The 21,980-nt window shown below is 32.2% G+C and overlaps 3 protein-coding genes across 5 annotated transcripts; 1 reads left to right on the top strand and 2 right to left on the bottom strand.

Moving 5' to 3' along the window:
- Nucleotides 1-1,102: 1,102 nt before the first annotated feature.
- On the bottom strand, nt 1,103-1,775 carry LOC11429060 (uncharacterized). Its single transcript, XM_003601489.3, has one exon. The coding sequence runs from the start codon at nt 1,757-1,759 to the stop codon at nt 1,211-1,213; it is 549 nt and encodes a 182-aa protein (XP_003601537.3). The 5' UTR covers nt 1,760-1,775; the 3' UTR covers nt 1,103-1,210.
- Nucleotides 1,776-5,024: 3,249 nt separating this feature from the next.
- Nucleotides 5,025-12,085, bottom strand: LOC11438940 (transcriptional adapter ADA2a). Of its 3 annotated transcripts, none has more exons than XM_003601490.4 (13): nt 11,822-12,085; nt 11,667-11,725; nt 11,409-11,590; nt 10,979-11,044; nt 10,746-10,871; nt 10,586-10,658; nt 9,230-9,290; nt 9,095-9,153; nt 8,923-9,000; nt 7,081-7,303; nt 6,544-6,754; nt 5,630-5,935; nt 5,025-5,397 (listed from the first exon to the last, which is right to left on the bottom strand). In XM_003601490.4, the coding sequence occupies exons 1-13, from the start codon at nt 11,878-11,880 to the stop codon at nt 5,203-5,205; spliced, it is 1,698 nt and encodes a 565-aa protein (XP_003601538.1). In that variant the 5' UTR covers nt 11,881-12,085; the 3' UTR covers nt 5,025-5,202. The 3 variants fall into 3 exon arrangements, with proteins under 3 accessions (XP_003601538.1, XP_024635700.1, XP_024635702.1); XM_024779932.2 differs by having other exon boundaries at nt 7,081-7,306; XM_024779934.2 differs by lacking the exon at nt 11,667-11,725 and having other exon boundaries at nt 7,081-7,306.
- Nucleotides 12,086-16,349: 4,264 nt separating this feature from the next.
- Nucleotides 16,350-19,603, top strand: LOC11438942 (uncharacterized). The gene is made up of 2 exons (XM_003601492.4): nt 16,350-16,597; nt 17,136-19,603. Exon 2 carries the CDS (start codon nt 17,207-17,209, stop codon nt 19,253-19,255), a length of 2,049 nt encoding a protein of 682 aa, XP_003601540.1. The 5' UTR covers nt 16,350-16,597; nt 17,136-17,206; the 3' UTR covers nt 19,256-19,603.
- The last annotated feature ends 2,377 nt before the right edge of the window (nt 19,604-21,980 follow it).

Consider the following 21,980-nt stretch of genomic DNA (forward strand, 5'->3'; position numbering starts at 1 on the left):
TGTTTTATCATATCATTTTATTTTAATAACTTTATCAAAGTAGTTCATTTGGGATTGGCCTAATGATTAGTTTGAGATTTTGGAATGTGCTCTTCTCAAAGTGTCAGGTTCGATTTCCTCTAGTGTCAATTTCGGTGGATAAATCCATACAGAGTTTAAAAAAAAAAACTTTTTTAGGGTGTTGCAAATAATATTTAGTAGTTTTAGAAGACCAACTTAATTAGGATGTCAAGTTTCTCATGTGATGTTTTTGCATTTTAATTTATGTTTTTAAAAAAAGATTGGATTGTTGTAGTCAAGAATCATTAATTTAATTAATTTTTTGCAATTGTGAAATGGAATTTGATTAATTTATTTTTTCTCTATTTATTTATTATATAGTAACACCTACTCGTCACAGTATTGGACAATGAGGCGCAGAAAAAATACTTATATGGTCACAATAATATGTGCACAACATTTGAACACACACGCCAAAATATATGTATATTTCCTCCGTTTCATAATGAATGATCCAATTTGATTATGTACATTATTCACACAACGTATTTTAATCGTATTTTCTACTAATATATAAAAATAAATTGTAGTATATAAATTGTTGTCAGATTTGTCACGATGACTATTTTTAAAATATCAATTTTTATAATTTTTGGTGATAAATATTTAAAGATATTAAAGATCAAAATTATGCATTAACATACGTAAAACAATGAACTAACTTACTTATTGTGGGACAAAGAGAGTATCAATATAATTAATTATTTAAAAAATACATATTATTTAATTCTTTTATCTTTTATCTTTTTACAAATACGTGAATGTGCTCAAATATTATGTCAAATAATTATGATCAGCCATACTTCCTATGAGGTGCAGGACTCTAGGTCTGGGTTGCCTCATAATGGCTTCTTTATTTATTATCAGCAAAAAATGCACGATTAATAGTTTAGAGTAATTTATACTAGTATAGGTTCCAAAGTCATTTCCCCTTTAATAAGTATCCAAAGTTTGTGAGTAACATTATATATAAAAAAAGAAATATTAAAATAAATTGTGAGTGACATTAACTTCATATACTTCACAACATTAACAGCAACACCATTTTTACATTCCAAATCCACCAAATATATAAAGCAGGTGGATGAAAAAACTTGATACAACAAACATTAAACTTTTGAAAAAGGTACCAATTATACTTGTATGATGATTATGTTTCATTTTCAAACCTTGAGCACTTGATTGAACCAATGGATAAGTCAATCTCTATTAAATTCTCTTCCTCATACATTTCATTATATTCTGCCAACAATTCCATCAAATTTTTCTGCTGCTGTAAACTGCACTTATTGTACTTGAACTCTTGTTTCTGTTGATCCATAAAGTGTCCACTTGGAAGTGCAATTTCTATGAGATTTTCCTCATCAGAAATTGACCCATCTAACTCAGAATATGAGTCATAAATATCAACAACACCAATATCACTAGCTTGATGTTCTTCTTTTCTTTCCATTGCTTCAATCATAGATTCATTCATGAGCATTGTAGTTGTTGCAAAATTTTCATCAACTTGCACTAGTTTGTATTTCCATATGTAGAGAAGAGTAGACAAAAGAATTGCCATAGATGAGAAGAAGAGTGAGAAAAACCCTAATCCAACAAGTTTGTAAGTTGAAAAAAACATCAAGAGAGCAAAGGGAGAAGCAATCCATAACCATGAGGATACAATCCTCAATAAGCAAAAGTAGCAAGAGAGCATTTGGTATGTTACTTTGCTTTCCCACCCCATCAATTTCAAAAAGCATATACCAAGAAAAAAGTGTTGTCAAAAGAAAAAAAGCAAATTAAAATAATACCAAAATTATGAAGAAGACTTTTTACTTACTACTCTTTTAGTTTATTTTTCTATGTTACTTTTAAAAAAAAAATGTTCTTAACTATTGCTTTGTGAAAAATATTCTTAACTATTTATTGGAGGGAGAGAAATATATAAAATAAGATATTAAATAGTTGAATATATTACAAAAAAAAAAATGATTTTATCAAAAATAACAATATTTTTTATATGCATAAATGAATTTAAAACAAGTGTTAAAAAATCAAAAACAATATTATTTATAGGTTAGTTAGATAGGAAGAAGAAACATTTGGCAGCATGTACTTTAAAACATGAAATATTGGCATGTCAGTTTAAGGTAAATCAAGGAGACAAGTGATTTTAGAATAGAAAGAGAAATACAATGAGGTAATTGGTTATAATAGTGCTTTGATTTGGATTTTATAAAGGTTTTCAAGAACAAGAATATTCTTTGATACTTTTAAGTGTTGAAGTGAATATTCTGTTGATATCTGTGTGAAAATAACAACCTTAATGTACTACTAGTAGTAACTATTAAATTAACAACATGCTATATATAGAATCCTTCAAAAAAGAAAAACAGTTTCCAAGTCATTAAGATAATAAAAAAAGTGGATTTGTTTCTTGTAATGGCAATTTGGTAGCATATGGTGTGTAAGTAAGTGATTGACGTGAAAAACTCTTCAAAAACCCTGGCTTCCCAGCATTTTAATTTGAAATAAGAGAAGCCATGTGCCAGCATATGAGATCAACACATGGCACTTGTACTATATTAATTTAATTAATTTATACCTAGGATCATTAGCTGTTTAACTGGATCTTGAAAATTACAATGTTTGATCATGTTCTCTTTTTAGGTTATATCCCAATGTTAATGTTAATTTGTTCTTTCTATTAAAGGAACCTGTCTGTCAAAGAGGGCACCAAGAGAACAACGTTCTGCACAAAATAACCAAAATTGTTTGCATGCTTGAATCTGCCACTAAATTAAAAGACTCTTGTATTGTATTGATGTATTCACTTCTACTGTAAATATAAAATAGAAGATATTGAATTGAGGGTGATGTAAGTAATACTAATTAGATTGTACCGTTAGAAAAAAGAATAATTATATTAATGTTGTGTTGAAAATTAAAACGAGTAAGTCATTTTAAAACTATTTTTTTTGTAAATTGATCGGTTATTTTGGAATAGAGAAAGTAAAAGACTACATGAATGTAAACACGCGAAAATTTATTTGTAATGAGATAAAATATTTTCAGAGAGAACTAGCATGATAAGCTTTGTACCATTAGCTAATAGTTAACTATATTATAAGATTAAATTAATACTTTTTTTTTAAATAATCTAAAGATAAAATTCACACATATTAAGTGTTGAGAAGTGAAGAATATTGAATTCAAACTCAAGTGCATTCATATCAAATTACACATGTGTTTAGAATTAAGCTGTACAGTTTTTCAAACTCCATTTTAAGAAGAAAAAAAAAAAACATTCATAGCTTCTTGTAGGATAATTTTATACATGTTTTTTTCTTAACAAGGAACTATACATTTTTATATGACATTGTCTTGTGAGTTTAATTTATATAAATCATCAATGTAAAAAGAAAATTACACATGCATCTAATGATGGGATACCACATTATCTAATAAGTTAAAAACACATGACTTATAATGTTTCATTAATTGATGTGACAACGCATCCTTAGATGATGTGTACGATATTTAAACTTTTATTTTATTTTATCTAGATACCATGACATTATCTCATGTGTAATATATTTCTTTCATGCTTGCTCGATGCACCAATGTTTATCGGAGGCACATTTTTTATAGTGTAATTTAATCTATATAAGGTGAATGATTGATTTTATTTTTTTTTGGTGGTCGGGATTTGAACTCCAGATCTTGTATATTTTATGCATTGTCCATACCAATTAAGCTATGCTCACGAGGATAAGGGGAATGATTGATAAATTATCAGTTTCTTTTTTTGGTTACAAAATTATCAATTTCTTTTACTTTAGCATTAAGATAACCCACCCATTGAATACATAAGTAAGCTTTACATATCGCATTGAGTCAGAGTCCAAATACTACCAACCCTGACTGAACTTTATCCCAGTTCATGTCCCGCTATATTTTAGAAAGAATAATGATTACATAAAATGTCTTGTAATTTGAACACTCGTGAATATTGTGCTGCCTTTGTATTGAATAACTAATATCAATTGCCTAGAAAATTAAATAGTTTCTATGGATGATCAACACCCTCAAAGTAATGATGGGTGTGCTTAAGCCTTTCAATATGGTGCAACAACTTTGCCCAAAGTAGACAGTTTTCATGATGGCAGACATATGGAACCCATTTCATCATAGATTTGACAATATTATATTACCAATAAGGTTGTTAAATTTAAAGGTTATAAAACAAAAGGTGATTTTCAAGACACAATATCAATTATAATAGTGCTATCTGACTGATACCTAACCATAAGGAATATCGTTCTAGTGTTTGTTATGGCGGGTGTCACTATGAAGCCATGATTAAAAATAATAATGAGTTATAGAAGTCAATAAATAAATAAATAAATAAATAAATATAAGGGATGATTTGCTTAAGCAGTTGTTATTAATTTGAATAATCGCATTTGGTTTTACTTTGAAATATTTGATTTGATTTTCCTTTTGAACTTCTTCTTTTCTTCTCAGAAGCATCAGAGTATGTTCTCTCCTTCCAATTCTTTACTCTTGCAAAATACGTGAACAAGGTGAAAGAGGTGATGGAGGATTATGAGTTTGAAATAAATCATTAGATTAAGTGCTCTATTAAGCATGCTACGCCGGAGTTAATCTTGTGTGGTCACAAGAGCTTAGGCACCCCATTTGAACACCGAAAAATATTATGAAGAAATAATTAATTTATATTTTTAAAATCATTAAATGGTGTATATTTTGTGTCCGAATGTTGTCTAAACTTTTGCGACTACACAATTACTCACAACACCGTGTATGTCATGGTATGTTCTAAACACTACCGTAATTCCTATGTATGTACAAAAGTGTGGACTAAGAATAAATCACAAAAGGACCAAAAATGATCCATCGAATGAATGCAATAAAAATAAATCAATATCGCAGAAAAGAAGTGACAATAGGATGAATGATGTGTACACAACTCAGGCATATTAAAATAAGTTATTTCAGTTCTTATTTTCTGGTAGGTGTGCATTAACTATATTTGTCTTCTAATTATTTCTGTATGGGGCAAAAAGCTAAAGAGATATAAAATCATACAAAAATGACCTTATAAATTATAACCATTACAGAATATAAAGCATATCATTTTTCTTGAACAACTCCTTTTTCCACAAGCATGTCATAAATTCTATCAATCTTGCTTGGAGAGAACTTGAACAGTGGATATGCATCAGATTTCTTGGTTACTCTGCCATTTGAAATTTCTAATTGCATAATCCGCGTAATGTTGAGGTAGTGTGGCGGCAACATTCTGATATCGTTACAAAGCTTTATTTCCTGCATGTTAATCAATGTCAACCAATCAAATAGAACGCTCACCACAGCCCAAATAAACTGAAGGCAGGCCATTGCAAAAAATCCCACCATTGTCAGGTGTAGGGAAGGGAGGGTCAGAGGTACATAGCCTCGTTCCAAAATAAAATTAAAAGGCCAATCAAAGCTAATAAAGAAATAGCAACATTAAAAGACAAATGAAGTGCTAAAAAACCAAGGGAGAAAAATCTCTTACAGATTCAGAGAGCAACTCAGCCCCATCAAAATCACTGATATCCCATTCTTCTAGTGTCCTTGCGATATCTTGTATGGCAGCTGGCGCATCCTTGATACCAGGAAATGATTCTGTAGTGCCCTTATGGATACTGCGCGGGCTACTACCAAGCTCTACTTTGGAAACATTTGGTCTCTGTGAAGTCTTGCCACCTGTTCCAATCTGACCACTTTCTTTACAGTCACCTTGTTCGGCTTCTTTTGTCCTCTTTTGTTCAATAAATTGATATGCTTCAGCAGCAGTTACACAGCCAGCAATTCTGGCTTCCTGCAAGATATTGCAAATGGAAATGGAGTCATATCAGCACACTTTGACAGATGAGTCATGTGACTATAATTGATATGATGCGAAAATTCAAGTTGCAGCTCCAACTATGGGTCATGTGCAGAAAGCATCTCTTGCTTTGAAACTCACCAGCATATCCCCCTCCTAAACTAATCAAAACTTGTAGACTAGTGGCACATTAACCCCCTACCATCACCACTCGGTGGTGCGATTGATAAAACGAAAACTGGATCACACAGCAGGCATAATCCAAACCAAGCTCGAGGGTCCTCTATTTTGACGAATCAAATTATGAGTGAACTGTGTGACCAGAGGGGGGTTGTAGTAACTCAACCTTTTTCTATGGGAAGTTCTATGGGGCACAGTGAGATCGAACAAAATCGCAGTCAAACGCAACATACTACTTTTCAGTTGAGGTAGGATGCAAAATCTGTAGTAGCAGGAGTTGGTGAAAAGAAGGAACAGGAACTCTGTTTCAAGTTCAGGCAGCATTATATCCCCAGTCACCCTTTATAAACTAGAGGAAATAACTGCAATATATGCAGATAAAGCATGTTGACTGCAGCAGAATGCATAGTAGAATGTAATACCTTTAACTCTTGTATTCTTTTGGCAAGTCGGTGTTCTTTAATAATGGTTTTTAGCAACTCCTCGTGCTCTTCTTTTGAGTGAAATCGCGTGAAGACCTTGTACTGTTCGCATATTTGAAGCTCTTCAGGTGAGAGATATTTCTCAAAAGGATTGGGACAAAGTAAATTTCTTTCAAGTATAAAATCTTTTCTGCGCTTTCGTTCATCTAACCTGTCAAGAAATTTTCATACTTGCATATCAGATATGGAGGAAAACAAAAGAAAAATTGAATCCAAATATACCCTAAAAGATACAGGATTGTGGCAATACAAGGATATGTGTGTTGCTTACAATTCAAAGAAATGCTACAGTGACAGATGTCGTGTTAACTCAGAATCAGGTAATCCGAGGGAAAAGCTTAAAACTAGTTTAGATGCAAACAATCTAGAAATTTACATAATTTCTTCCAGGACCATTTTTAGATGGTTAATTTTGTTTTCATTTGTTGGGAAGAACAATAAACCTTTTCATTTGACAATAATATAAAGTATCCATACCTTTTTGAGTAAATACGGAGCACTTGCAGTTTCATTTCACGTTCAGCTTCAGTATCAGTGTCCAAAAATTCCATTTCTGCCAAAACTTGCTCAGCATCATTGTCATATTCAATATCAAAGTCACCTCTCTTAGAATTGTACCCACTCAACACTTTCATAGAAGGCCTATATTCCCCAGATAATTTAGGTTTCTTTTCACCGATGCTCCGACCTGCTTGAGATTCTACTAACAAAAAAATAAAGCAATTGAATGTATTAGTACAAGAAATGTGTGTTCTCTAATTTACCGGTTTAGTAAGCATGTGACGATATAGACTAGATATTCAAAAGTATGAAACATTAAAATATTATATGACATTAAAACCTGAACTATTTGTGTTAAGAGCCAAGTGTGTATTACTGTTAGCAGATGCCAAATTAAAAATAAATAAAAAATAAAAAAAATTCAGGAAGACTCAAGAACACAGAGGAGTGAAGGAGACTGGGACCCGATTTGGTTAATAATAATAACTACATTGAATTGGAGTTGGAGGTCCCTCCCCGGGTTTGAACCCGGGACCTCCAACTCCAAATATCTTTCATACCGACTTCTGGGAGTCTCCCAATAAATGGAATATATCTGAAGAAGTGTTCACAAGCGAGAGACATCTCTCATCTTATAACCGGATTTTATGAAATTTTTAGGCTCAATTCAAATATAAAGATGGCATCAACGATTAACCTAGACCTATTCGACTACTCATTATCGGGTCACTCGGCTTACGTGACAGACGTTCAATCATATGAGCTTGAATGGTCTGAAAAAATGTTTGCAAGTAGAAGACGTATCTCACCTTACAAGCCGAATTTGTGAGTTGAAATAGGCCCAACCCAAATTCAAATATGGATACAACGTTGAAGGGTCAGGACATTGCTGCAAACCCAATAATTCAAGGAAAAAACAATAATAATTCAAGAAGAAGAAAAAAAAAACGAAATCAACTGCTATTTTGTTTAAGAAAAGATCCAACAGGGACGTGTGTCCATGGGATGTGTTAGGAATAGAAACCGGATATAATAAATAGCTGAGATCCTCAAAATAAACATATAACAGGAGTAGGGTTGATTAGCTTTTTAACAAGTTGGGTATGATTAACATCTTGAGGACAGTGTATAAAACTGTATTATGAATATGTTTAATGTCTGAGTAATTATGTCCTTTGCACTACTTTGTATTGCATTGTACTTGTTTAAAACCATATACATTCCTTGTTGTATGTTGTGCTTAGGGTAAGAGGAAATATATTCCACAATTATTGCATCACTATAGTTAAGGAAATCTCTAAAGACTGTAGGATCGGCTTTGTAAAAGATCTCAAATCTCAATAGAAACAGTATTAAGCCTTCAAGCCCGAGGCTGTGTTTGTAATAAGGTTTTGTTATCCCATAGTTTGTCCAGGATTAAATTCCAAAAGCAATCATAGTAAACCTTTTATCACTTATAAAAAAATAGTAAACCCTTTATCAGGTATGTTAAAGACTTTCCAAAAATTAATTTGATTAATGAAAGATCAGTGGCATCAAACTGGTTCTCTGATGATGATTTTTGTGTCATTGATAGATTCCCATTTGTACTACTACGATAAAAATATTATCCCTCACAGACAAATTTAATGAAATAATATTTGAAGATCAAAATTAACGTCTGAAATTCTCGAGAGACAACAAAAATTTAGATGTTCAAAATTCCCAAACTACCCAATTTTTATATTACTGTCAAAAGCAGCAAACTCATCAATAGAAATTCCTACTTCTGCAACAAAATAAGGGTCGGTAACTTTCATTCGATACTCAGAAACATACCTTCCACCTTAACTCCATCATTATTCTGGCTCACATTGGAAGCCTTCTTGATTGAACTTGAAAGAGCTTTATCGTGTGCTGAATTCATATCACCCATATAAATTATACCCATTAACATAGAATGTCATTACGAAATGGTAAAGAAAGATTTTTCTCAAGCTATAGATTGTACCTGAGGTTAGCCTAGACATTGTTTGATTAGTGGTTTCTGCCTTCTTAGATTCTTCAGAGCTGAGATGTTGCAACAAAGGATTAGCAGTCATAAACGAACAAATTTAAATAATCAGAGTAAATTAGTAAGGTTTACTTTATTCCATCAGAAAAGAGAGGTTCTTCTTTCAGAGTCAGCTCTGCATTTGGAGGAAATTCTGCATCAAAAACGGAACATGGAACAAAAGCTTGTGTTATAAATATAACATCCATGAAACTTGACATTGCAAAATGCAAACAACAAATCGGGGAGTACAGTATCATGCACCCTAACACTTAAAAACAAGACAGGCATAGATTATAGATGATCCAAAGAGAAGTGACCAGTAAAACAAGCACAAGTTAGAAATTTTTCCTCAGATTTTACAAACGCAGTCAATCCACAAGATATTTTTTTTTAGAATTAGGCAAAGAGAATGATAACATAAATGACTGCATAGACACAACATGTTGAAGTATTAAACTTATTATGTTCTAAAAGAAATTCATTTGTAAGTAAAAATAATGTATTCTAGATAGGCTTGCTCATCAGGAATCTATAGTGGCGTGTGGAAGATGCACATTGCGTTCATTATCATCAATTAAACAATCAACTTATAAGTTTCTCCCATTAATAACCAAACTTTCCAAAAACTGGGTCCAGACAGATACTGTCAGTGAAACTGCATTGGAGAATAACCAACCTCTACTTTTTCAAAAAAAAAAAAAAAAAAAAGAACAACAACAACCAACCTTGATCTTCCAACATGCAAGACATATATCTCTTTTGTAATTATTGTGGTAAGAAAACAAATTCACCTTGTGAAAGACATCGGAATACAGTGGCTCAAGTTGTTGGATATTTATATGCTAATTGGGCAGTTTCATCTATTAATATGAGATCTACTTACGAGTATAGCATAATCATTAAAGATAGCTTCGTATCTTGGAAAACTAAGAAAAAAAAGGTACAAAAGGTTTTAGCAAGTCACATGCTAACGAAAAAAATCAAGCCTTGGCATTGGCCATTGTGAGCTCAATTGTCTCAAAAAGTTGCAAAGTTACAGAGGACTCACAGATGTAAAACCAAGCTACCTTACACATTGCCTAGAATTTAAAGTTCTGTGCGAAAACTATACTCTTGAGAATTGAGATGGATTTCCATTTCATCAAAGAGAAGGTATTATCCAGAGACATAACCACCAAAATGTCAACTCAAATGACCAGGCTAGGTAGAAGATGTATTCACTAAGTCTTGGAGGGATTGGCATATAAGCTACTCGTGTAAGAAGTTTGGTAGACATGATCTATATACTCCCCCTTGGTTACACTCACATAGCTATAGTTTCTTTTCCTTCGCTACACAACCACTCGGTTACATAGCATGTCTTTAGGTTCATCGAATAAAACAAAGTAACCAATTCAAGCATGCAAAATCTACACAAACTGTAATTTAGATCATTAAGAAGCAAACCTTTCTTGACTTGATTTCCCTTTGCCATGGCAAGGAGTTCCTCTTTGTTCTTTCCCGAAAAATGAGACAAATCCTATGTGCACATACAAACAATTACACCATGCATTCAAACACAGGTCGCATCTATGCTATCAATAACAGAGTTGTCGAATAGACTTACAGGTACAGGAAAACATGGTGAATTCACATATACAGTATTATAGTGGTCAATACACTGAGATTTGCTTTTCGTTCCAATGTTGTCTGCAACATCATTCCAATTCCCAAATCCATACATGTCGAGGGCCTAAAATGAAACAAGCTTGTTATGATAAACAATTTTGATAATAAGAAATATAGTAGATATACAAACAACATTTAACGTGTAGCAGGTAAGAAGAAAGAAGATAATACCTCAAGAAGTAACATCTCTTCCTCTGCACTCCAATCTGGACATATAAGCGGAAAAGATAGATTATCCTGTGAAAAGAAATATATTTTAAAACTTAAAGTAATACACTGATTCATTATTCATCCATGCTGGAAGCTTCAATCATAATGATATTTTATTGCCTTCAGCTTTAAAAGATACACAAATCAAGAAAGAGTTGAGAACTTTCATTCAGTGTTTATCTCATTATGGTAGCCATAAAAGGAAGAAAGTTTGCCCTATGCACAGAACAGAGTTCTGAAAAGCGCCCTTCATGAGAGAAGTGATATATAAGCATAGATGATTAAAGCAAATGGAACATGTCTGCAACAGCTTATTCCAAAAATGAGATACTGCACAATATTTATAGACTACTACTAAAGCAATTACTTTGGCTCAAAGAAGGGTTCATACCATAACCCGATACGGATGATTGCTTTTATGAGGAGTTAACTCAACACCAACAGAAAAGCACTCAATGCAGAGATCAAAATCTTGACACACGGCACATTTGATGCGAATCTTCCCAGAAATATCTTTGTTGCAGTAATTACAGTGATATAGTGATACTTTGCCATCAGTAGTTATTCCCATGCCTGCCACATAATAATAATACAGAAGAAGATGTTAACATGAAAAACAACAAGTATTATTTATGTTAATGAAAATCACCTGCTGCAGATGAAGTTTCTAAATTGTCAGCATTTAAGGCAACCTTTTTTCTCTTGGATCTAAAAAAAAAAAAACATTACAACATATGTATAAGATTGAATTGCATGGTTTACAATAATTCTTAATCCTAATTGGAAAGAAAGAAAGAAAGAAACCTGTTGTCGTCAGCAGCAATGGGAGAGGAGCGTGACGCAGCTCGGCAGCACCGACCCATTTCGTTGCTTTCCACTCTCCAAACTCACCAACAACTTTCAACTCGGTTGGAACCGTTACTTACTATATAAATATTCAACAAATTTCATACTTGTACAATACAATTTCTTTATATCTGCAAAGACTCTGTTTGGTTCGGTTCAACCCAAGGGAGGGAAGTAAGTAAATGGATTTCAATGGAGGAGGAGGAGGAGGAGGAGGAGGGGAAGGAAGGAAGTATTTTAATTACGGCTTTTTCATTTATATTAATTTAAAAATAATAAACAATTTTCAAAATTTCAAAATTAATTTTTTAAATGACCACTTTAGGAAAAACAAAAAACTTAAATGACATTTAGATGTATTTGACCAATTAAATAACATGCAAGTTTGGTTATTTTGATGGTTAACAAACTTTTATAATATTTAATCCAAAATTATATTATTGAACAACCATAGTGAATAAGTATGTTTGGTCATATTTCATTATGCCGAAATTTATTTTTGCACCATAACCATACATTCTAAATAGGTGGCATTTAGAATGGTAATGGGAAAGAGTTTTCCACCATGGGACAATGTATTTAAAACCCTTTGATCAAATGAAGAGCACATTTTTATTATAGATACTCGGTATCAGATCCAACCACTCATCTTCTCATCTCCCTCTTTCACCCATTTTCACTAAACCGCTAAACAACCCAAAAACAAAATTGACATTATCATTAATATCTCTAAATATTACCCAAAACAAGTAAATAACTCATACTAATATTAAAACTATAGATTAGAATTACAAAACAAAAACTGAAAGTGAAGATTAAAGTGGGTCAGAAAATGGTGAATTTCAAATGTGTCACCGACGAGATTCCGGGGAGAATTTTTCTGACAATCACAGCCAACGAAGGCTCCTGTGGTCACCTCCGCGGTTAGTTCTACAAGAAAATCGAATGGATCTAAGTTGCAAGGGACTGAACAAAGCCGCCAGAAAAAGGTCGCCGGAAATGGAGGTACCGGTCATGGATGGTAAACATTCTTGTGCTAATTAGTCATTGGAAAATCCACTCTTAGTTAAAATGTTTCATTTTTATACAGGATTCTATAATTCATTATTGTTGATTTATTGTCGAACAGTTCATGTTAAAATTAGAAGAATGTTAGCTTGAGTTTGATTAGTGAAGATTTTGAAGTTTGCTGGTGGTGGTAGAGAAGGAGAGAGAAAGACCAATGAGGTGGTGGAAGCAAGCAAGAAGATGGTGGATAGTTAGATATTAGGTGGCATTTAGAATGGTAATGGGAAAGAGTTTTCCACCATGGGACAATGTATTTAAAACCCTTTGATCAAATGAAGAGCACATTTTTATTATAGACACTCGGTATCAGATCCAACCACTCATCTTCTCATCTCCCTCTTTCACCCATAGATAAGGTGGCATTTTACATGGGAAAGGTTAATCTTTTCCCACCATGGGAAAGTTGGATTCAATGATTAAATTAAGTGAAGAACATATTCTTAACATGTTTTCTCAACACTAGATTTTTCTTCACACTATCTTCCAACAATTTAAAAATACTGAAAATTAATTTTCAGAAATTAAAAAAATCGAAAAAAAATTCAGATAATTTTTTTTTAAATTCTGTAATTCATTTATTGAATGTTAGAATTTTTTTTTTGAAAAAATGAAAAAAAAAAATTCCAGAATTTTATTTCAAAATATTTTCAAAAACCTTATTATCCAGAATTTTATTTTCTTAGAAAAATAAAAAACTTTAATCTCAAAATATTTTTTTTAGGATTTTTATTTTATTTTTCAGAATATCTTATTTTATTATGAAATTAAAAATTATATTTTTTTTAGAAAAATAAAAACTTATCTTAGTTTCCAAAATTTTATTTTTATTGAAATAATTTTATTTTTTCAAAAAAAAAATTATAACATTCAATAAATGAATTACAGAATTTAAAAAAAAAAAATTTATATTTTTTTAATTTTTGAAAATTAATTTTCAGAATTTTTAAATTGTTGGAAGATAGTGTGAAGAAAAATCTAGTGTTGAGAGAACATGTTAAAAATATGTTCTTCACTTAATCTAATCATTGAATCCAACTTTCCTATGATGGGAAAAGGTTAACATTTCCCATGTGAATACACACCTCTAAATAACCCTTCAAAATTTTCATGTCCACCTGTCTAATTTATTTGAAGGTGAAATATATGAAGGCCCAAACTAAAACAATAGTGTCAACTCTAACCATCTTTTCTTTCTTACCAATTCATTCATGGTGGCATTTCACATGGGAAAGGTTAATCCTTTCCCGGGAAAGTTGGATTCAATGATTAGATTAAGTGAAGAACATATTCTTAACATGCTCTCTCAACACTAGATTTTTCTTCACACTATCTTCCAATAATTTAAAAATTCTGAAATTTAATTTTCAGAAATTAAAAAAATCGAAAAAAATTCATATAATTTTTTTTTAAATTCTGTAATTCATTTATTGAATGAATGTTAGAATTTTTTTTTTTTGAAAAAAAGAAAGAAATAAAAATTCCAGAATTTTATTTCAAAAACCTTATTTTTCCGAATTTTTTTTTTTTAGAAAAATAAAAAACTTCAATTTCAAAATATTTTTTTTAGGATTTTTATTTTATTTTTTAGAATATCTTATTTTATTATGAAATTAAAAAATATATTCTTTTTAGAAAAATAAAAACTTATCTTAGTTTCCAAAATTTTATTTTTATTAAAATAATTTTATTTTTTCAAAAAAAAATTCTAACATTCAATAAATGAATTACAGAATTTTTAAAAAAAAATATCTGAATTTTTTATATTTTCGATTTTTTTAATTTCTGAAAATTAATTTTCAGAATTTTTAAATTGTTGGAAGATAGTGTGAAGAAAAATCTAGTGTTGAGAGAACATGTTAAGAAGATGTTCTTCACTTAATCTAATCATCGAATCCAACTTTCTTATGGTGGGAAAGGATTAACCTTTCCCATGTAAACACACACCTTCATTCATATATTCTTTCTTCGCGGAGGAAAACAACCCTCTTATTCCAAACACAATACATTTTCAATACAAAACAACTGAAGAGCTAAAGTGTGATTACCAAGATAGATTCAACTTCATTTACTGAATTATGAAAACCTTCGTCTTTAGAAGGAAGTAGATTATACTATGATTATTCCAAATATCCGATGCACACTTTCACGTGTTAACATGAATGGGACAATATCTCTTGAAGTGTTTGCCCAAGAATATATGTGTCCCATTGGTTTTAAGGCAACGTGAAATCGTGAAGTGTTGCTGCTATTCAGCATGGAATTCAAGCACGTGTTAGATCAGATCTGTACATTACAATTACAAACAATGGATAAGAAGTATAATTAACTTATTTGTTTATTTATTTACCAAACTGCAATTCAATATTTTTGTATACCCTTAGGAATATTGACCTTATGATAATTCATTTTATTACCTTTTCAGTTTTCAGACTAAGAACATACATATAACAATTTTGTGACTATGAGTATGTGTGATATTATTGATATATAAGTTAAATGACTCAAATCATACTCGTATGCATGTTTTTCTTCCTACTTTTATTTTTTTATAAGCCAACATGTGTTATGTTCTTTTTTTTGTTGTTGTTGTGTGACATGTGTTTATAATAAGGTGATGTAAATCAACAAAGCGAGTGTAATTTTTTCTTGAAAATGTCAACTAGTTCATCGAAATTGTTACGGGAACATTCAAACTCGAGACTTTAAAAAGAATATACTCCAAGATGTCAATCCAACACCACCAAACCAACACAGGAGAATTCAAAATGGATGTAAATTAGTAAATATTTTTTATGAAATTTACAAAACTAGCCCTCAAATTACTAGTTTTAGCGATTGAACGAATGTTCTTTGTTATTTATATAAATAGATTATTATTATTAATTATCAATAAAAGTGTTTGACAATATTAACATTGATATACAGTTGATTAAGTGTTGTAAGCTACAATGATAATTTCATTTTTTTTCTGTGATGTCTAAGGTTTGAATCCTGAACTTTGTATATATTATGCATTGTCCTTACTAACTGAGTTAAGTTTACGGAAACCTCTTCTAAGATGTTTGATATAAGGAAAATGCGTATTAGTAAACGAAATTCGACGAAACTTTAATAAAGTACAGGTGGTTGTTGAACATTTTAAAAAAATACAAGTATTTTTTTTTTAAGGGAAAATACAGGTGGTTGAACATTTAAAAAAAATATTAATATAAAATCTAAAAGTAATTAATTAATTATTTATAAAGTTACCATATTAATAAAATAAAAATTTGACCAAAAAAATAAAATAAAAAAATTCAAAAAATAAAAAGTTAGGTTGCGTTAATGTGAGAAAAGTTTATAGTATTTTATAATATTTTTTTGATAACCATGTTGATTATATTTTATGATATGATGATATAAATAAAAAAGTAGATTAATATTATTATTGATTATACTGTTACCATTCTCATCTGGCACTGTCAGAAAACTCCTATTCATCGAAGAAATCGGACCCATTTCGAAACCCTAACCCGAACCCGATTCAACATTCACCACCACACTCACTTCACGATTCTCTCTTCCTCCCATTTTTGCAGTGTTCCAAGCTTAATTTTACTTCAGCTTCTTCAAGTACACGTGACGATCTGAATCTTCTTCAATTTCCATTTCAGCTCCAAAAACCTAGTTAGTTTTTCTGTTTCCTAAATTATGCTTATATCTATTGAATCTGTTATTTTTATTGTTTTTATATTGTTATTGGTGTTGTTTTAATTTGAATTAAGCATAATTTTAATTTTGGGGGTTTTTGTTGCATATTTTCGATCCCTAATTTGATACAGTAATCTTTTTACTTTACTGAATTTCGATTTAATTGCTCGTGATTTTCAAACGAATTTATATATATATATTTTTTTAACAAAAGTGATTTTTTTTATTGATCTATAAATTGAAACTGCTTGATTTTTTTGAAAAATTTAGGAATGAAGAAGTAAAAGTCAAGTTAGAAATTTACTATTTATCTTTTGTTGTTTTCTTAGGGTAAAGATTTTTGTGTTCAAATTTGGGTTTCTTTGCAACCTTAAAAGCATGAATTTTATGTTGATGATTGAAGTTCGTTTAATTTAGGACCGCATTTGTGTATGTTGATTTTAATTATGCAATAAAATGTGAGCTTTAACTGTTTCTCTTTTGTTTTCATTCCTAATTCCCACTTTGTTTGCAGGCGATGAAATGAGGTTTGAAGGGTTATGCAGGGTTTAGCTTTTGTCTGAAGGGTTTTGTGAAGTTGTTTGGATGGAAGCAAAGAAAGAGGAAGCCCTTAAAGCAATAGAGAATGCTGAGAAAAGATTTTCTCATCGAGACTTTGTTGGAGCAAAAAGTTATGCTTTAAAAGCGAAAACATTGTGTCCTGGATTGGAGGGTATATCTCAATTGGTGACCACTTTCGAAGTTTACATTGCCTCTCAAGTTACGTGTAATGGCGAACTAGATTGGTATTCTATTATGGGTTTAAATCCTTCGACAAATATAGAAGCTGTGAAGAAACAGTACAAGAAGATGGCTGGGTTGCTCCACCCTGATAATAACAAGTGTGTCGGAGCTGATGGGGCGTTTCATCTTGTTTCTGAGGCATGGGCTAGGCTGTCTGGTAGTTATGACATGAAGAGAAATGCACAATTGGGTGCTGGGAATGGAGTTAATCACAAGGGTTTGTCTTCGGTTCATGCCTCTGGTGGTAATCAGGACACTTTCTGGACGATCTGCACTTCTTGCAAAGTTCAGTATGAGTATCTGCGCAAGTATGTAAACAAGAAACTCTCTTGTAAGAATTGCCGTGGGATATTCATTGCCCTTGAAACAGCCCCGGCAAATGGTTCATTCCCGTATAGTCCTTGGTCATATGGGTCTAGCAGTGGTTATGGAAGCCATTCATATGATGGAGTTACATATGTTCCCACTAATGGTGCCTATTTCAATGGTAATGGGGTCCCTGGATACCATTCGAAGCACGGGTATGAGTATGTTTCAAATGTTCCATATCAATTAGGCTCTGCCGGATACGTCAATCAAAATGGATCAACTACCTTATCTGCTTGTCAAACCAACGGGAAAGCAAAGAGGGGAAGACCAAAAGTTAAATCAGGAGCTGATAGGAAGCATTGCTTGACAGAGACAGTGGTCAATATAAGTTCAGATGTATCATTCTCCCGGAATGAACCACAGGAGGTTAAGCCGAGTAGACCTGAGAAGAAAAGGAAAGTTCTGGGAGCTAGTTTAAGAAATGTTCATGAAGGAAAGGGTTCAAAGTGTGCTTCAGAGTTGGCTTTGGCTAATGGTAATGGAAGCGTTGGGCATGGCCAGAGGATTTCCAGTACTAGTGAAATTCCAACAAAACAGTATTCCATGGCACCAGCTTTTGATGCAAGAAAATTATTGATTGAGAAGGCCAGGACAGAAATAAGGAAGAAACTGGAAGAGATGAAGTTGGCATCTGAAACTGCAGCCGCTGTTATTGAGGGAAAAAAATCTCAAGCCGATGTTGGTCAGGTCAAAGGAGACATATGCACTAAAACAGCTCTGAATGTTTCTGATAATCAGTTAGAACATAGGAAAACGGTTCCAGTGACAATTACTGTCCCAGATCCTGACTTTCACGATTTCGATAAAGATAGGTCAGAGCCGTGCTTCAAACCAAAACAAATATGGGCCTTGTATGATGAGGAGGATGGGATGCCCCGTTTGTATTGTCTGATCCGCGAAGTTGTCTCTGTCAATCCATTCAAGATTAACATTAGTTACTTGAGTTCGAAAACTGATAGTGAGTTTGGCCCAGTAAACTGGCTTGTTTCAGGTTTCACCAAATCTTGTGGAAATTTCAGGGCCATGACCTCTGATGTTGTTGACCAAGTTAACATTTTTTCTCATGTTCTAAGCAGGGTGAAGGCCGGTCGAGGTGGCTGTGTTCGCATATATCCCAAATGTGGGGATGTTTGGGCTGTTTACAGAAACTGGTCAACAGATTGGAACAGATCTACACCTGATGAAGTAAGGCATCAATATGATATGGTGGAGGTGCTAGATGATTATTCTGAGGAGCTTGGTCTTTGCGTTAGCCCCCTTATTAAGTTGGATGGGTTCAAAACTGTGTACAAGAGAAATGCAGACAAAAGTGCCATTAGATATATACCAAGAAGGGAAATGTTACGCTTTTCGCACCAAGTGCCTTCGTGGTTGTTGAAGGGGGAGGAAGCAAGCAATTTGCCTGACAAATGTTGGGACCTTGATCCAGCTGCAACTCCTGATGAGCTCCTTCATGCTGCCATAGAAGCAAATGCTTCGTAGGGAGGCATGGTTGAAACACATACTATTTGGAGAACATGTCGGCATTCTTCCAAAAATGTTTTAGATTTAACTGTACACTGTCACACATAGTTAGAATCCAATGTGATTTTAACCATACTGACATTTTTAGAGATTGAGATCTTATTTTGCAACATTTCAAGTAACTATTGTTAGAGGTCGAAACAGATTGGCATTGTATTTGCTACTTGTAATTGTATTTCTGGTCAGGATTTACAGGCAAAGAATTAAAATCTGAAAGAAATGTTAAAGTTGTAACGTGACAAAAGTGAAGAAACAGTGATTAGAGTTACTGCCATGAATGTGAAAATACGCTTTTTGTATTATCAACACTGCAGTATACGAATTTGTAATTTGTCACCGTAGGTTTTCTTGGCAAATTGAAGGAAGAACAACATGAAGTCCAAACCAATAGAAGAGATGCACAAGTATGGGATGAATCAAGAAGAAAACATGTAAGAAGCAAATGCTGTGAAGTTTCTTCTTATGAATATGCAGAAACAATACGAAATTTCCTTTTAATCAATTATGTTTTGTTGGTAATCAAAGGTCGCTTGCTAAGCGAAAATTAAAACCTTCATAGTGCAAAACAATTCTAATAACTTTTGAAGTGCAAACTAGGTCAGTAGGCATGTTGTAGAGGTGTTTGTTGATTTAATTATATTTGTTTTCACATGGAAAAAAGGTATCTAATTCAATGATCAAGATCAACATAGCTGTTTGTGGGTTTAATTATATTTGTTTGAAGTTTTTTTTTTTATATCTAATTCAATATTTAGTTTTCTTAGTTTGTTTTTCAGAGTATCATTTGCGCTCACTTGCACTCAACTGTCAATATTTTTTTCGAGGATTTGCAACACATTTAAGAATTGTCACTCCCAAATAACGAGTTTTCACATGTACAAGCTGAACGGACCCAAACACACCGCACGCACGCTAAAGGGTCCTGAACTCTCGAACTGCTTAACACATGGACCACACTAATTTTGGTTTCTGATTCTTTATTTGATCTTCTAGTCTCTATTCTTTTAATTTCAAATTCAATATTTTTCAGATATTTAATAAATCATAAAATATATAACAAATATTAAAACACAGCAAATTTAAGTCTAACTAGTACTCATATATCTAACAAAATATTTTTTTTGAACAAATATATCTAACAAAATATTAAAATACTCACAAAGCATTCATATTTATAAAACCTAAATCAACTGATAATCGAGATTGTTAGATTGAACATTTTTTGTGACAGTCTAGATTTGATCTCAGAATGTCGTCTTTATATGTTTGAATTTTCAAGTGATGTTTTCCACTCTATAGTTAGAAGAAAAAAAAAGAGGAAGAACCACCATTCCATCCCCAACCACCAAGAAAACGCATCCCTAACATGGACGAGTTTAATTTTGGTACTTGAAAACATCAAGGACACACAAAGGACCACCAATGACCCCCCTCCCCCTAATACACGTTAGCTCAAGTAGCAATCCAAAAATGAGATAAAAATAAGGCGATTGCTCATACAACCCCCTAAAAATGCAGGATCTTATCGGAAGCTAGTTTCCCACAATGTAAATACACTTACGAAAATTAATTTCCGTATTTTGACAATCTTATATAAAAAAAAAAAATACACTGTATTTTGACACATTTGATCATAAAAGAGAGTGTAGATGACACCAAAAAATAATAATAGGAAAGGCTAAACGGAAATATATGTTAAAATAAACTTTCTAAAGTTCTGATTACCAACGAAGAGACATGCCTTATTATTTTCGGTGGCGGAGTCAAATTTTTTATAGAGTTGGGCAAAATTTTAACCGAAAATTCACATGTGATATAATATATAAATAGTTCATAAATCGAAATAAAAGAGGTTCGTCACTTTGTCAACAAAAGTACGATTTAAAATAAGAGATATGAAATATAACCTGTCAATAGCGTGCTGAATAAAATTAGGAGGCAAATGTCATTTCCGAGACCTCTTTGCAGTGAATGTTCGAATAATATAAACATCATCAAATGACTTGAATATCTCATGCTCAGTGTAATATATCATCGAGTCATTTAACCACACATCGTTGATCTTGTTGCGAAATTTAGACTTGATAATCTTCATTGCTGAAAAAGCTCTTTCAACGGATGTTGTCGACACCGACAATACCAAAGCCAACTCAATGAGTTTGTAGACCAATGAAAATACCAAATGATTCTCAGTTTGAACCATCTTCATAGCCGAACTTTGAACATCTTCACAAATATTTTGTCAATAGCACCATAAAAAAAAATTATGAAGATTAGTGACAGTCCCCCCTTCTAGTCTTGAATGACCCCGAATCGGTATTTCTTCATCCATATTTGGCACCGAAATACCTTTAGCAACACAAAATTCTTGGACATAAAAAAATAAATTATCCCAACCACTCTCTCTCTCTCTCAATGTGGTCAATCGAGCTTTGACGACATCAATTAATTCCATGGCAAACACAATATTAAGATCTTTTCTTTGCACGATTTTTGAAAGCTCGTTTGTGATACCAAATAACTTCAACATTAACTTCCAAATGAAAACAAATCTAAAGCTATCAAACCCGCCGCAGGCAATTATTATGATGATTCCCAATTTCATATGAAATCTCATATAATATAACAAGTTCGATCAACACATGAAATTCCACTTCACGCCGACAATGTACAAAATAACAAA

This window comes from Medicago truncatula, chromosome 3 (assembly GCF_003473485.1).
Source record: "Medicago truncatula cultivar Jemalong A17 chromosome 3, MtrunA17r5.0-ANR, whole genome shotgun sequence".
Taxonomy (NCBI): Eukaryota; Viridiplantae; Streptophyta; class Magnoliopsida; order Fabales; family Fabaceae; genus Medicago; species Medicago truncatula.